The following is a 15,263-nucleotide window of genomic DNA, read 5'->3' on the forward strand; positions in this document are numbered from 1 at the left end:
GGTTATTCGCCTTTTGAATTTACTAATGATTTTTTGTTAGATTAGAAATTTTACATTTTTATACAGACTTACATACATTTTTCATTTACGACTCCTAGTCCTCGTTTTTCCTGATACTTAAAACTTTTTCCCTTTCTTTACATTTTAAAATTTTGCTTTAACTTTTTAGATTTAATTTAGAAATTTTTCATTCACTTGTTTACAATGTTTTATCTTTTGGTTGCTTTGTTGTTGTTGTTTTATAAATTGACAATACACCTAGTATTGTACAGAATATTCCCTTCTGAAAGCAAAGCCCCTTAGCCCCAAAATACTTAAAATCCAATTGTGGAAAATAAGAGCAGTTCAAAGCCATCTGAGTACTGTAAGAATTCAGAGTAAAGTTCAGTTCAGTTTGGCCTTCGAGGTGGCTTAGAAGCATCTTAAAAGAGGTAGAATGTTACTTCATAAATTCATTTGGTAATCTTTCTTAACTTCACATTTTCTTGTTAATCTAAACTCATAGTTTGTTCCACGTTGAGACTTCTGATTAGCCAGGTTGATGCTTCTACCTGTGATACCTTATTTAGGAATCAAAAGACAAATATGTCTACATTCTATGAATGTAGAAATACAATCTACTCTAACCAAGACTTCCTGCAGCTAGTTTGGACTGCTGTTAAAGTCTAGATTTAGGGGTGAGGGGAATTAAGGAGGGAAGTGGGTGTGGGAAGAAGGTGGAATGGAGTAGTTTCTTCTCTGAGCCTTGATACAGCTAAGTGGTTTGGAGAAAGTTTCAGCCTCCTTATTATTCCTTGCTCTTAAATCCCCAGGTCTATGGAACTTTTCCATTATTCTCTTCCTCGTGTTCCTCCTGCTGTTGTTGGACAATACAAATGGAAATTCTTTCTTTTCAGGTGAACCCGGTGGGTACGAAAGTGATGCCGAGTATCTACCAAAGAGTGAGTGAGTCAGTGGGGCTGCTCCCTTTCGCGTGATGATCCTGGTTATAGGTGGAGTCGCACCTACCTTTGTGATGAAGCATATTTTCTACACCAAGTTTCACTTTGTCGGTGATTTCTTCATTATAAGATCCTGTTGAGATTTAGGGAACTAAACAATACACTGTCAGATGTTGTGACAGCATTAAAAATCTCCCATAATTGAGAATGGATACATGTATATGGCTGAGTCCCTTTGCTGTTAACTATCATAACATTAATCAGCTATCCCCCAATACAAAATAAAAAGTTTAAAAAAATCTCCCATGGTGGTGTGAGGCAAACCTATATAGTTCTTAAGATGGAATGTTCTGAGGGGAGCGGCAGAGCTGCGTGTTCAGACACATATGCAGCCATTTCCCAGCAACCAAAACAGAGCATGTGAGTCATCCTCTGAGACAAAAATATCTGATTTTTTCATAGTCACTCAAGTGTAATTCATTAAGTGTCTTAGCTGCCTCTGACATTGAGATAGGCAACACTGATCTGTTTCTTATTCATAGGCATTTATATTCTAAATTACTGTGCCATTTACTTTCTGTTAGAGTATAAACTACACCATGCATTTTTGGTGGTACTTGTTCGAGTACTCAAAGGCTCTGTATCCTGCATCTAATGGATTTTCACAGCAAATTATTTCGTTTCTGTTTAACTGAGGCATGGAAAAAGTAGGAGACGTGAATTGTCAAAGCCAAGAACAGGGCAGTTCTAAGTCTGATACTCTGACTTTATGATTAATAATCATGTGCTCCTACCAGTAGCCTCAGTTGCTTCAGGTGTTTGATTCAGTAGCCTAATTTAAGGTGAAACCTAAGTCATCATCAAGTTCAACTTGGATGTGTAAAGATGACTAACTTAGTGCTGTCGCTACTGAGAATCAGGCCCTAAAATTTTCTTGATATGAGCTAAGCCCTTTGGAGTAAGAAGGCTTGCCTAGAGCACTTTTTTAAGTGTTCTTAATATTTTGATCCACATCATAACTTCTTTGGGGCAGAATGCATCACATCTCGAAAGAAAAGCAAAACAATTAGAGGGTGAGTCTTTCAGTCATTGGCTTAGAATGACAAATAAGCAAATCTCTGGGATGCTTAGATTATTTCTTCTGCAAGTACTGCATCCCCCCTAGTGGAGACTATCCCAAATTATCCAGAATTTAGAGTGATGAAAATAAAGGATAAATGTTATCCACTTTTGAGTGGGATTGCTCACACTGTATAAATAGTATGCTTCTATAAATGGTTTCTTTTGAGAAACAATCTGCTGATGAGTATCTTTTCCTCTTGTGTTTAGCACCATTTATTGATATAAGTATATGTCCTTCATTCATAATACATGCCAAAGAGAGAAGGGAAAACAACAGTTTGTTTCATGTGAGGATAGTTTTGTTTTAATTTTATAAAAATTGTCTCTTTATATACTTACCTTCTATAGGACTCAATTATTTTATCAGATCTTTTCCCCCACCTGTGATTTCATGGTCTCAGCAGTGGCATCTGTGGTCTGGCCAGTGCTTTTACTGGTGTCATGCCATGAAAGATGGGATAACACAGAGTGTGTGTTGGGACATGCCTAGGTATCAGTTGGGACACAGAACATCAGTCCCACTGCAGAGCCCCCAGGTGCCTGTGAGAATCTGCACTTGTCCTCCACGTGTGTCATAGCCCTAACAAGCACGTCTGGGTGCAGACGTTCGTTAGTCAACATTCATTAACAATGACTGAATGCAGGTTAGCCCCGCATGGGTCGTGACCTCTGGGTGCTAGAGGGAAGATAGGGCTACAAAGGAAGACAGTGCTCCATGATCTCATCGCAGGTCGCCACAAGCGCGTAGCACAACTGCAGCAGTCTTCCAAGAGGAATCCGCACTACCAGACTTTAGAGCGGGATCTGATTGAATTACAGGAGCAGCAGCTCTTTGAACTTTTTGTGGTGGTGTCTCTACAGAAGAAGCCATCAGAAGCAAGCTACGTTCCCCAGGTCATACAACAATTCCCTAGCAAGGTACGTGCACAGAGACCATGAGGCATCTAGGAATGGATGGCATTCCTGTGTCTCTGTGTATTTATCCCTCTCCTCTTGTTTACTGTTGTCTCCATCAGCTTTTACTAACTCTATACTTCTTGTAGGACATGGATCTGATGATATCTTGTGTCAGGTGTGAGCTGCAACCAAGGGGGAATAAAACTCATTATTCAAGTTGGGTTTTTATTTTTTGCTCTACTACTTACTAAGTGACCTTTAGCAAGTTACAAAGCCTCAATTTTCTCCTCCTTAATGAGAGTGAGTGAGTGAGTGAAAGTTGCTCAGTCATGTGTGACTCTGACCCCACGGATTGTAGCCCACCAGGCTCCTTTGTCCATGGAATTCTCCAGGCAAGAATACTGAAGTGGGTTGCCTTGCCCTCCTCCAGGGGATCTTCCCGACCCAGGGATTGAACTCAGGTCTCCTGCATTGCAGGCAGATTCTTTACCCTCTAAGCTACCAGGGAAGCCCCGTTTTTAATGAGGGAAATGATAAACGTGGCAGAGTAAGGTAGCAGTTCAGAGCACGGACTGTGAGCCAACTGTCTGCAATTGCCACTTATTAACTCCGTGACTTAGAGCAGTTAAACTGGTCTGCGTCTTGTTTTCTTCATTGGTGAAGAAGGGGTAATCATAACAGTGTCCATCCCATGTGGTGAGGATTAAATGAGCTCATTATATAATAATTAATATAAGGCACTTAGAACAGTGTCTAGCATATAGTAGCACAATATAATGTTATCCCGTATTAGTGAGGACTTAATGAGATAATGTATATAACATGCTTAATGCAGTTTCTGGCACATAGTAAGCATGTGATAAATGGTTACTATTATTAATAGTATTATTTCCTTTACTCTGCCTTTTCCACAAAAACATTCATTCATTAATTGCATCAGTATTTCATAAATACCTACTATTTGCCAAGATTGCATGTGGAGAACACAACTAAAATAGATATTCTTGGTCCCTGCCTTCACAGAGCTTACAAAGTAGACCCTAAATGTGGCTCTGAACTTTGTGACTGTAAAAATAAAGAACATGATCATTACATCAGGGCTTACAAAGTGATGGCCTCTGAGCTTATTAAGCCCACAGACATATTTTGGGGGGGTTGCTGTAATACAGTAATAAAATAATAATAAAGTTTTTGTCGTCAGTTTTTTGTTTAAAAGTCAAATTTCACATAGAAATCTGTATTTCGGCTTTGTCCTGAGAAACTGGAAAGACCGCCAGCACTCAGCCCACATTCCTAAGTGGCAGGAGCAGGACTGACTTCATGGGTATGTGACCACTGCAGTCACAAAAGGCCTCTGTCTCCTAGAAGGGCCCTGCTCCACAGGCAACTCTCAATTTATATTTGAATTTGTGTTTTGTAAGCGAGGAGTAAGGTCTGATGAGACAGTGGGGCGTGTGCCAGAGTCTTAAAGCCTGGCTTCATGCATGGTCTCACCTGCTTCCTCCCCAAAATGGGTTCTCTAGGTGTCCTCACTCCTACTTCTTGGTTCCCCAGGTCCTGTCAGGCTTCTGCCTTTCCAGCCTCACTCACTGGCTGCTGCCACCCTCTGCAGCATGCATGGGGAGGGTCAGGATCAGGCAAGCATTAACCCCGCAGTGTCTTAAGCAACGCATGGTCTTGCTTAATGCCTTAATGCAGTGTCTTAATGCCCTGCCCTGGGCATTGCTACTCCTATTCAGTGGGTGGTCTAGAGGTGCAAGCCTTTTCATCACCCCCAGTCCAAGTACTGAGCATGTGCCTGTGTGGAGGTTACAGCCCCTTGAGGCTTGCCCAGCTGCTGTGGGTTGGAATGGCGGGCTCATGGTAAGGGAGTTACCCCGGCTCAACTTCCCTACCCTAGTCAGGACACAGGGTTTGAGTCCTGCGCCTGGCCCGAGGTGAAACCCCGCAGCTGGTGGGTCAGTTGTGCACCAGATTGTGAGCCAGGGTCCCTGAGCACCTGTGAATGTCCACATTTATCCCCAAGATCCTCATGCCTGAGGAAGCATGCCTTTGAATACAAAAATCAAAAACCCTGTTTTGTTTTAGAAATTAAAAGGTAGGTCATTGACATTAGTTACATGAAGGCAATATGGTAATTAGACTTATCTGCTTATTTTTGTACTAATTTTTAAATGTCTTGATTTAACTAAATTTAGACTGTTCTCTAAAGTACAATACCAAACTTGCACAAAAGGGTCTTCCATGCTAGAATTTTACAGGAAGTCACAAACCCATAATTAGGTAACAAAGATTATATGCTAAGGGAAATGATTATATATGGGGTGGATTCTAAAAATATGGTTTTTTCTAAGTAACAGTCATCTGACTTTTCAAAACATCTTGGATTATTGATCAGAGTATCTTGAGCTGGCTAGGTTTTTGCTATCACTATATTATAACATAGATTTTCATTTATTTCATAGTTCATGATTCATAAAAATATTCTGACTAGTATGTGAATACTTGAATTAAGATTCTTTCTCTAGATAAGAAACTGTTTTCAATAATTTCTCTCATATCAGATTATAGGATCTCCTCAAGTACCCTCTCTCTATAAAAACAGAATTCTTTTTACTTAGAAACTGTTCCTTAGAAAATTTCAGTGATTAACAGTCTTGGCTCTCCTGTTTTATTAAACTACACAAAAGCACTCTGAGATTGCTGCTGCTGCTGCTACTAGGTTGCTTCAGTCGTGTCCAACTCTGTGCGACCCCATAGACGGCAGCCCACCAGACTCTGTCATCCCTGGGGTTCTCCAGGCAAGAACACTGGAGTGGGTTGCCATTTCCTTCTCCAGTGCATGAAAGTGATAAGTAAAAGTGAAGTCTCTCTGTTGCATCTGACTCTTCGTGACCCATGGACTGCAGCCCACCAGGCTCCTCTGTCCATGGGATTTTCCAGGCAAGAGTACTGGAGTGGGTTGCTACCTCGACTTATTGGATACCTCTTTTCCTGAGAGCAGGCTGAGTTTTTTTGTTTCTGCACTCCACTTACATAGAATATTAGTCACTTCCAGTGTTATTTTTTTCAGGGTGATCATGGCTTTAAGCAATCCAGAGACACTGAAGAAAGGCTCAAAGTTATCCCTAAATTTTGTTTTCCTGATTCAAAGGACTGGGTGCCAACTTCAGAACTCAAGAGGTAAATAGACTACTTTATCTGATTTCTTTTGTTGAAACTGCAAAAGTAGAATCAGAATGTTCGAAAAACAGATAGAACCAGTAGTGAAGCTATGTGTACTCTGTGGCAGGGAAGGAAGGAACAGAATTAGGACATTTCCTATGTGGGGCTCCCAAAAGAAAAGCACAGTGTTAGCGGGAAAACAAGTTTGAGAGTCTCTTCAATTTGCCAATTCTGCAGAAAAAGAAGTTCCACTTTACATACAATCAGAAATGCCACCAAGTGGACATAAAAGGAAAAAAACACTGAACTTAAGAACTCAAAAACAAAAATAAAACATGGCAGTGTCTGCATCTTGTATCTCCCTCAAATTGTTAGAAACAGCTATAGCCCAGATTGTATGTTCCCCTGTCAAACTTGTACAAAAAGGAGGCTGGAGTTTGGAAGGTGTAAGTATATTGGAAAGGAATTATAAGAAATTTCTTCCCAGTATCTAGAGGAAATTACTATTTTCAATTAATAAGACATCATCATCTCATATCCTGCTTGTAAATAGATGACTGCTTCTTTCAAAACTGGAATTACTGGTCATGTATTTAGGCTGAAAAGCATGATTATGTGAACCATATCACATGCTGATGACCTGCTGGAAGACAGCCTCAGCTGTTGCCTAACTGGCTGTGCCCTTCCACGCTGCGTTGCCTCCAGACTAAGCTGCTGCCTCTCACAACCAGTTTAGCCTGATCGCCACTGTCATCTCTGAGCCATCAATCCTGATGCTTTGTGCTGTCAGTTGCACTGCTGACCACATAGGCAGCTTCTTTCATATTGACCTGGCTGCTCCATGGTTGGCTTTTCCCTCTCCCCAAGAGTTATGTGTGTTCATTCTAAAATATATGGAAAATACAGAGAAGTAAATAAAAGCAAAAATTAGAAATCACTGGCATTCTGGTTTACTCAGAGATAATCATTGTGTTTTGAGATGTTCCCTTCCAATCTTTATTCTTGTCCGTATATAGATGTATGTATATAATGTTGTTCAGATTTGAATTCCTTTTGATTGTTAATGAATTTATTTCTTGGGCCTCTCTAGGTCTTCATTTTGTAAGTTACCTATGCATTTTATCTTTTGCCTATGTTTCTAATGAGATATCAATTTTCCTATTATTTTTTATATATTAAGGATATAATCTTTTGCCTATCACTGTTCCATATGACCTCTCAAAACTAAGTAGAAGAATTTGGAAAGGAAGAATAGCTTATTAAAATCCTTTTTAGCTTACCTATGTGTTTGGCTAAACTGAGCATTCAACAAAAGGAAAATAGACTTGATTAATAGCTGACCAGATAAATAAGAAAGTGAAAGGAGGTGATGGCTTCAGCAGCTCATCCCATACCTGTTCTCTCACTCCAGTACAAAGTAAGATATTCTCAAGGGCTGGACCTTTGAGAATTTGAGAATTTTCCCTCAGGAAGAACATGACTTGCAATAAATGTAATATTGATGCTTCCTCTTACATCACAAAATTGCTGCTGTTAGACACTAATTTTTAATTTCTTGTTCCAAGGAATGTCATAAGTAGTTGTTTGAGTCTCAAACTATTGACTATTTTTTTCAGTGAAACCTTCTCCTTTGTCTTAACTGGTGAAGATGGGAGCCGGTGGTTTGGTTACTGTAAGAAGCTCTTGGTAAGTCCCAGACCTGTGTTCCAGGCAGCTTTGGTCAAGAAACAATAGAGTCAGACTGGGAACTTCAGAACATAATTTCTAGATGAGTCTGGGGGCTACTCAATGATCTGTGTATTACAAAGAAGCTATGTTAGCTTTAAACAGTAAGAGCAGGGTGGAGGTTAGCCACAGAGTGTTTTGGAATAGAAAGGGTATGGATTTATTTTATTTGTCTGTAATAGATAATGAAAGCACTGACATTGTAACTGAAGTCAGTCTGCTTATGTTTGAGGAATGGAGTACAATGAGCTAGTCGAGGGAGCTCTGAGTTACTTTCTTCTTGCTTAGATGCCTTCATTAAGCTGGAATGAATCATACCATCTTTTTTTTTTTTTTTTTAGCATTTTTCCATCTTTCAGTGTTCCCTGAGAATGAGACCTTTGGTTCCTACTCTATACTAAGGAGTATTAAGAGGTATAAATAGTCCAAATTAGTAAAGACTTGTGCTACTTAATTTTTGCTTTGTTGTTATTGTTGTTGTTTAGCCAGAAGGCAAAGGAAAGCGACTCCCTGAGGTATACTGCATGGTCAGTCGCCTAGGCTGCTTCAACCTTTTTTCAAAGGTGAGTGGAGAATGGGTGCTATGAAAGATGGTGTCCTTTCTGAGCCCTGAGTACATCTTTGTTTCTGATGGCTTCACTAGGCAATGTTAAGTGGCATAGACTTTTAACATTCTACTTTAGAAAGGGTTTTCCTTTAGTAGATTCGAACTACAGGTTTGAAGGCTTAAACTTAGATCTCTAAACCACATGATGTTGCCCTGTAATCCTCACTTGGGTTTGCTAAACCTTGCTGCTTAAAGCGGAACTTTGCCTGAAGTTTATCTTGTCTCATGTCTCTCCCAAGCACCAAACTGCAGGATATTATTGTGTTACTTTCTTTGCCCCTTCCTTGGTGATATAAAAAGGGGCTCCTTTCTAAAATTAAATTGATCTATTTTTGTAACTTTTCTTAGAGATTTAAATATACCTCCAAGAGAAAGGAGGCCTTTAATGAACTTTTATTAAAGGTGGCAGAAGCTTATCTGTCTTAAAATCTGGTGATCGTATTATTTTCAAGTTTGTGCAGTTCCTTTAATAGGATTTCAGTTTTTCAGTTCCTTTAATAGGATTCTTTTATGTTTTTGAACTGAGTCCTTAATTAAAAAAAAAAAAGATATGTTTTGTGTATGTAGATTCTAGACGAAGTAGAGAAAAGAAGAGAAATGTCTCCAGCTTTGGTTTACCCCTTCATGCGAAGTGTCATGGAAGCTCCTTTCCCAGCTCCTGGACGCACCATCACAGTGAAGAGCTACCTCCCTGGGGCTGGAGATGGGGTAAGTTAGTTAATTTTGAGGAGACTCGCTAGCTGCCAACACGCAGGCCTTATGCTAGTAGACCTTACGTGATAGAAACCTTTCTCCTTTTCATAAATTACACAGAGTGTGTTTCAGTCGCAGAAGCACTAGAGAAACATCCAGTTCATCTGTGAGATTGTTGATCCTAGACCCCAAGAACCAGAGGTTTCTCTACCATTCATAGATTGAACCACTCATAAGTTGACCTGCAAGAGGTCAATTTCAATATGACAAATGTTGTCCGGTGGGATAAAAGATTTCACCAGAAATTTATGGCATGAAACTATAAAGTATTAAGTCTTGAGATCAGTGTAGGCTGCTTCACAAACTGCAGCAGCCCCTCTCTCTTGAATTTAATCTGTAAAAGAGTGATAGGGTCCATTAGTATTGTCATTAGGGATCTTTTCCCACCTCAGCTCCCCTAATTGAAGTGTTTGCATTTCAGTCCATTGAACTGTGCCGACCACTGGACTCACGGCTGGAACATGTTGATTTTGAGTGTCTCTTTAAGTGCCTGAGCGTGTGCCATCTCATTCGAGTCTGTGCCTCTCTCCTTTTGGAGCGGAGGGTAATCTTTGTCGCCAACAGCCTAAGGTGAGAAATAAGTAAGATATGTCACATCAGACGGGTTTTACTTGTTCTTAGTGTTTTAGAATTTGGCCATATTAAAAAAAAAACAAAAACGTTTAGGTAGGATCTCAATTACTTAATGCTGTAGAGACATGGATAATACAAAAGCTAATTGTGTTCAGCTATACCAGTCTCTTTTGAGGATTGCAATTAATTTACCTTTAAAATGTGTTTTGTTGAAACTTGTTAAAAATTGGTATTGATTCTCTGAGTATACACTAGTTTTTAGCAATATAAATTGTGGGAAACAACTGGATTGAGATTAAAGATTTTCAGAAAATTAAGTTAAAAATTAAATAGAATGTTAATGAGTAATCACAGAATTGTTCATCTGCGATCACTGGTTTGTAATGCTGTAATGTCATATCTGACGTGCTCACCATATGTTGCTGTTTATGTGATATCAGTTTGCTTTCTCCTCTGGCTAGCACCCTGTCAAAATGTGGTCATGCAGCGGTTGCCACACTGTATCCATTCACCTGGCAGCATACCTACATCCCGGTCCTGCCAGCATCTATGATTGACATTGTGTGCTCACCTACTCCATTCCTTATTGGAATCCTGTCTTGCTCCTTACCACAGCTCCAGGACCTACCCATTGAAGAGGTAATATGGGAGAATTAGTACCTGTGAAAAAGATTGCAGCACTGGCAAATGAAAACAAGTGATTTTTAACAGTGACGGATATGTCATTAATTAATGATAATATGTACTTATTATTGTTATGCTATCATATTTTTGTATCTGCTTATTAAAATGAGAAAAATACTATAGTACACATGAATCTGAAGTTATATCTTATTTATAGCATTGAACCATGGGCTAATTCTTGTGTTATTCTGAAGAATAGGTCTTTTTTTTTTTTTAATCATTCACAAAAACTACTCTGGGTTAATTTTTAAATTCTTTCAAATATAACATACATATAGAACAAAATGTATAGCTCAGTTAATTATCACAAAGTGAATGCTAATGGTAACCAACATTAGAGTAGAATAGAGACATTACAGCCCTGGAAACAAAGTCCTCATCATACCTTCTTTTTCTTGTTTTAAAAATTTTTTTTAATTATTCTTATTTATTGTTTGGCCATATTGTGTGGCATGTGGGATCTTAGTTCCTGACCAGGGATCAAACCTCTGCCCCTACACTTGGAGCTTGGCATCTTGACCACTGGACTGCCAGGGAAGTCCCCCTCATGCTTTCCTCTAATCACTGTTCTCTAACCCCACTCCTTGCAAAAGGTAACTATTATCTTGAATTTTGATGCTCATTTTCTTGTTTTTCTTTATAACTTAACATCCTGGGCATGTATCCCTAGACAATATAGTTCAGTTTTGCCTGGTTTTAAGCTTGATATAAATGGATTCATACAGCAATATTTTTCTTTTCTTTTTTTTTTCTTAGTCTGGCTTCTTTCAAGCAACATTATATCTTTAAGATTCACCCATGTTGTGAGTTTAACAGTAGTTTGATCATTCTGCTTGTGTATAGTAATCCATTGTGTGAATGTACTGCAGTTTTCTCATCCATTCTACAGTTGATGGACATTTGAGTTGTTTCCAGTTTGGAGTTATTATTAATAATGCTGCTATAAATATTCTTGTTCATGACCCTTGGTACATATGTGCATACAGTTTTATGGGCAAATATTTGGAAATGGAATTGCTGGGTCATAGAGAAAACATATCTTCAACTTTAGTAAGTAAAGTCAAGCTTTTCCAAAGTACTTGTGCCAAGTTAAATTTCTTCCAGCAGTGTATGAGAGTTCCTGTTGCTCCATATCCTTGTCAGCCCTTGTTGTGATCAGTTCATATAATTTAGCTTATCAGATAGTTGTATTTTATTTTGGTTTTATTGGTATTCCTTGATTATGGTTGAGGGTGAGCATCTTTCTATGTGTTTATTAGCCATTTGAATGTCAATTTTTGTAAAATCCATAGGCTGTCCTTCTGCTGAATTGATTACTTTCATTGATTTGTAAGAGGCCTTTTCATACTCTGAATATGAACTCCTTTGTGGTTTGGCTTTTCATTCTCCAAAAAGATTTTTTTTAAATATGGAAATGCTCTTAATTTTAATGTGGCCAGAACTGTCAATCTTTTTTTTTTTTTTTTAATGGTTAGTGTTTTTGTGTGTGTGTGTGTGAACTGCTTAAGTTTTTCTTAATATTAGCTTCATGGAAATAGCCTCCTCTGTTAGTTCCTGAAAGCTTTATTATAATGCCTTTAATTTTTGGCTCATAAGCCTGGGGATTGATTTTTTATTTTATTTTTTTGTATATAATAGGAGGTAGGGAGAATCCCCTGGCAGTCTAGTGATTAGGACTCAGCACTTTCACTGCTGAGGATGTCAGTTCAGTACCTGGTTGGGGAACTAAGATCTCACAAGCTGTGCGATATGACCAAAAAAGAAAGAAAGGAGGTAGGGATCATTTCATTTTTTTAAATATGGATAGCCTATTATCCGAGTACCACTTACTGAAAAAACTCTTCTTTATTACACTGATGGGTTAACCTCCCCCCTCCAATTTTTTTGAGAAATGATTTACATATAACATTGTGTTAGTTTAAATGTACAACATAATGATATGATTTTAGAAAAGGCAGAGGAACCAGATATCAAATTGCCAACATCCGCTGGATCATGGAAAAAGCAAGAGAGTTCCAGAAAAACATCTATTTCTGCTTTATTGACTATGCCAAAGCCTTTGACTGTGTGGATCACAATAAACTGTGGAAAATTCTGAAAGAGATGGGAATACCAGACCACCTGATCTGCCTCTTGAGAAATCTATATGCAGGTCAGGAAGCAACAGTTAGAACTGGACATGGAACAACAGACTGGTTCCAAACAGGAAAAGGAGTACGTCAAGGCTGTATATTGTCACCCTGCTTATTTAACTTCTATGCAGAGTGCATCATGAGAAACGCTGGAGTGGAAGAAACACAAGCTGGAATCAAGATTGCCGGGAGAAATATCAATCACCTCAGATATGCAGATGACACCACCCTTATGGCAGAAAGTGAAGAGGAACTCAAAAGCCTCTTGATGAAAGTGAAAGAGGAGAGTGAAAAAGTTGGCTTAAAGCTCAACGTTCAGAAAACGAAGATCATGGCATCTGGTCCCATCACTTCATGGGAAATAGATGGGGAAACAGTAGAAAACAGTGTCAGAGTTTATTTTTGGGGGCTCCAAAATCACTGCAGATGGTGACTGCAGCCATGAAATTAAAAGAGGCTTACTCCTTGGAAGGAAAGTTATGTCCAACCTAGATAGCATATTCAAAAGCAGAGACATTACTTTGCCAACAAAGGTCCATCTAGTCAAGGCTATGGTTTTTCCTGTGGTCATGTATGGATATGAGAGTTGGACTGTGAAGAAGGCTGAGAACTGAAGAATTGATGCTTTTGAACTGTGGTGTTGGAGAAGACTCTTGAGAGTCCCTTGGACTGCAAGGAGATCCAACCAGTCCATGAAGGAGATCAGCCCTGTGATTTCTTTGGAAGGAATGATGCTAAAGCTGAAACTCCAATACTTTGGCCACCTCATGCAAAGAGTTGACTCATTGGAAAAGACTGTGATGCTGGGAGGGATTGGGGGCAGGAGGAGAAGGGGACGACAGAGGATGAGATGGCTGGATGGCATCACTGACTCGATGGATGTGAGTCTGAGTGAACTCCGGGAGTTGGTGATGGACAGAGAGGCCTGGCGTACTGCGATTCATGGGGTTGCAAAGAGTCAGACACGACTGAGCGACTGAACTGAACTGAACTGAATGATATGATATGATATATACCTATATTTGAGGGCTTCCTTGGTGACACTGGTGGTAAAGAATCCACCTACCAATGCATTAGGCATAAGAGACGTGGGTTTGATCCCTGGGTCATGATGATGCCTTGGAGGAGGAAATGGCAACCCGCTCCAGTATTCTTGCCTGGAGAATCCCATGTACAGAGGAGCCTGGCAGGCTACAGTCCATAGGGTCACAAATAGTCAGACATGACTGAAAGGACTTCATACACACACACACATGCATATATTTCAAAATGATTACCACAGTAAGTTTAGTTAATATCCATCACCTAACATAGTTAGAAAAAGTTTTTTCTTGTGATGACAACTTTTAAGATGGACTCTTAGCAAGTTTCAAATATACAATATAGTGTTGTTAACTGTAGTCACATGCTGTACATTACATATCCAGCACTTACTTACCTTATAACTGGAAATTTGTGCCTTTTGATTCCCTATACCCATTTTATCTATCTCCCAACCCATCTCTGGCAACCACCAATCTGTTCTCTGTATCTATGAATTCGGTTGTTTTAGATTCCACATGTAAGTGAGATCATATGGTATTTGTTTTTCTCTGCTTAACTTATTTCACTTAGCATCCACATTGTTACTATGGCCGGATTTCCTTCTTTTTATAGCTGAATAATATTCCATTGTATATATTGTATGTATATATTGTATGTATATATATACACCTCTTTATCTAGTCATCTGTATGGACAGTTAGGTTGTTTCATTGTTATGGCTGTTGTAAATAATGCTGCAGTGAACATGGAGGTGCAGCTATTCTTCAAAATAGTGATTTTGTTTCCTTTGGATACATGCCCAGAAGTGGCATTGCTAAATTATGTGCTGGTTCTATTTTTAATTTTTTGAGGAACCTCCTTACTGTTTCCAGAGTGGCAAAACCAATTTACATTTCCATAAAGAGTACACAATAGTTTCCTTTTCTCTACATTCTTGCCAGTATCTGTTATCTCTTGTCTTTTGTTAATAATCGTTCTAACAGGTGATAATACCACATTGTTGTTTTTTGGTCTGCATTTCTTTGATGTAGAGTATCTTTTCATATGTTTATTAGTCATCTGCATGCCTTCTTTGGAATAATGTCTATTCAATTCCTCTGCCTGTTTTTTGTTTTTTTTTCCTCTACCTGTTTTTAAATTGGATTCTTTGGGGTTTCTTTTTTTCCTGTTGAGTTGTATGAGTTCTTTATATGTTTTGGATATTAACCCCTTAACCAGTATATGAATTTCAGGTATTTTTCTCCCATTCTGTAGGTTTTCTTTTTATTTTACTGATGGTTTCCTTTGCTATTCAGAAGCTTTTTAGTTTGATGTAGTCCAGCCTGCTTATTTTTGCCTTTGTTACCTGTGCTTTTGGTGTCAAATCCAAAAAATCATTGCTAAGACCAATGTAAAGATGCTACCCCGCTATGTTTTCTAGGAGCTTCATGATTTCAGGTCTTATGTTTAAGTCATTAATTCATTTTGAGTTGATTTTGTGTATGGTGTAAGATAGGGATCCAATTTTATTTTTTGGCATGCAGCTAATTTTCCTATAACCATTTGTTGAAGAGATTGTCCTTTCCCTGTTGTATATTCTTGGCTCCATTGTCATAAGCTAATGGACTATTTGTGAGGTTT

General features: G+C 38.8%; 1 protein-coding gene across 2 annotated transcripts in view; it reads left to right on the plus strand.

Annotated features, from left to right (window-relative positions):
- The window catches only part of DENND2C (DENN domain containing 2C), a 93,214-nt gene that overhangs the window by 65,518 nt on the left and 12,433 nt on the right, over positions 1 to 15,263 (plus strand). For both annotated transcript variants that reach the window (XM_019956759.2, XM_019956761.2), the window contains exons 7-14: positions 897 to 941; positions 2,794 to 2,981; positions 6,034 to 6,143; positions 7,742 to 7,811; positions 8,336 to 8,413; positions 9,025 to 9,165; positions 9,632 to 9,780; positions 10,245 to 10,422. In XM_019956759.2, the coding sequence (XP_019812318.2) occupies positions 897 to 941; positions 2,794 to 2,981; positions 6,034 to 6,143; positions 7,742 to 7,811; positions 8,336 to 8,413; positions 9,025 to 9,165; positions 9,632 to 9,780; positions 10,245 to 10,422 (959 nt within the window). The remainder of the gene's footprint in view (positions 1 to 896; positions 942 to 2,793; positions 2,982 to 6,033; positions 6,144 to 7,741; positions 7,812 to 8,335; positions 8,414 to 9,024; positions 9,166 to 9,631; positions 9,781 to 10,244; positions 10,423 to 15,263) is intronic.

Source organism: Bos indicus, chromosome 3 (assembly GCF_029378745.1).
Source record: "Bos indicus isolate NIAB-ARS_2022 breed Sahiwal x Tharparkar chromosome 3, NIAB-ARS_B.indTharparkar_mat_pri_1.0, whole genome shotgun sequence".
Classification (NCBI taxonomy): Eukaryota; Metazoa; Chordata; class Mammalia; order Artiodactyla; family Bovidae; genus Bos; species Bos indicus.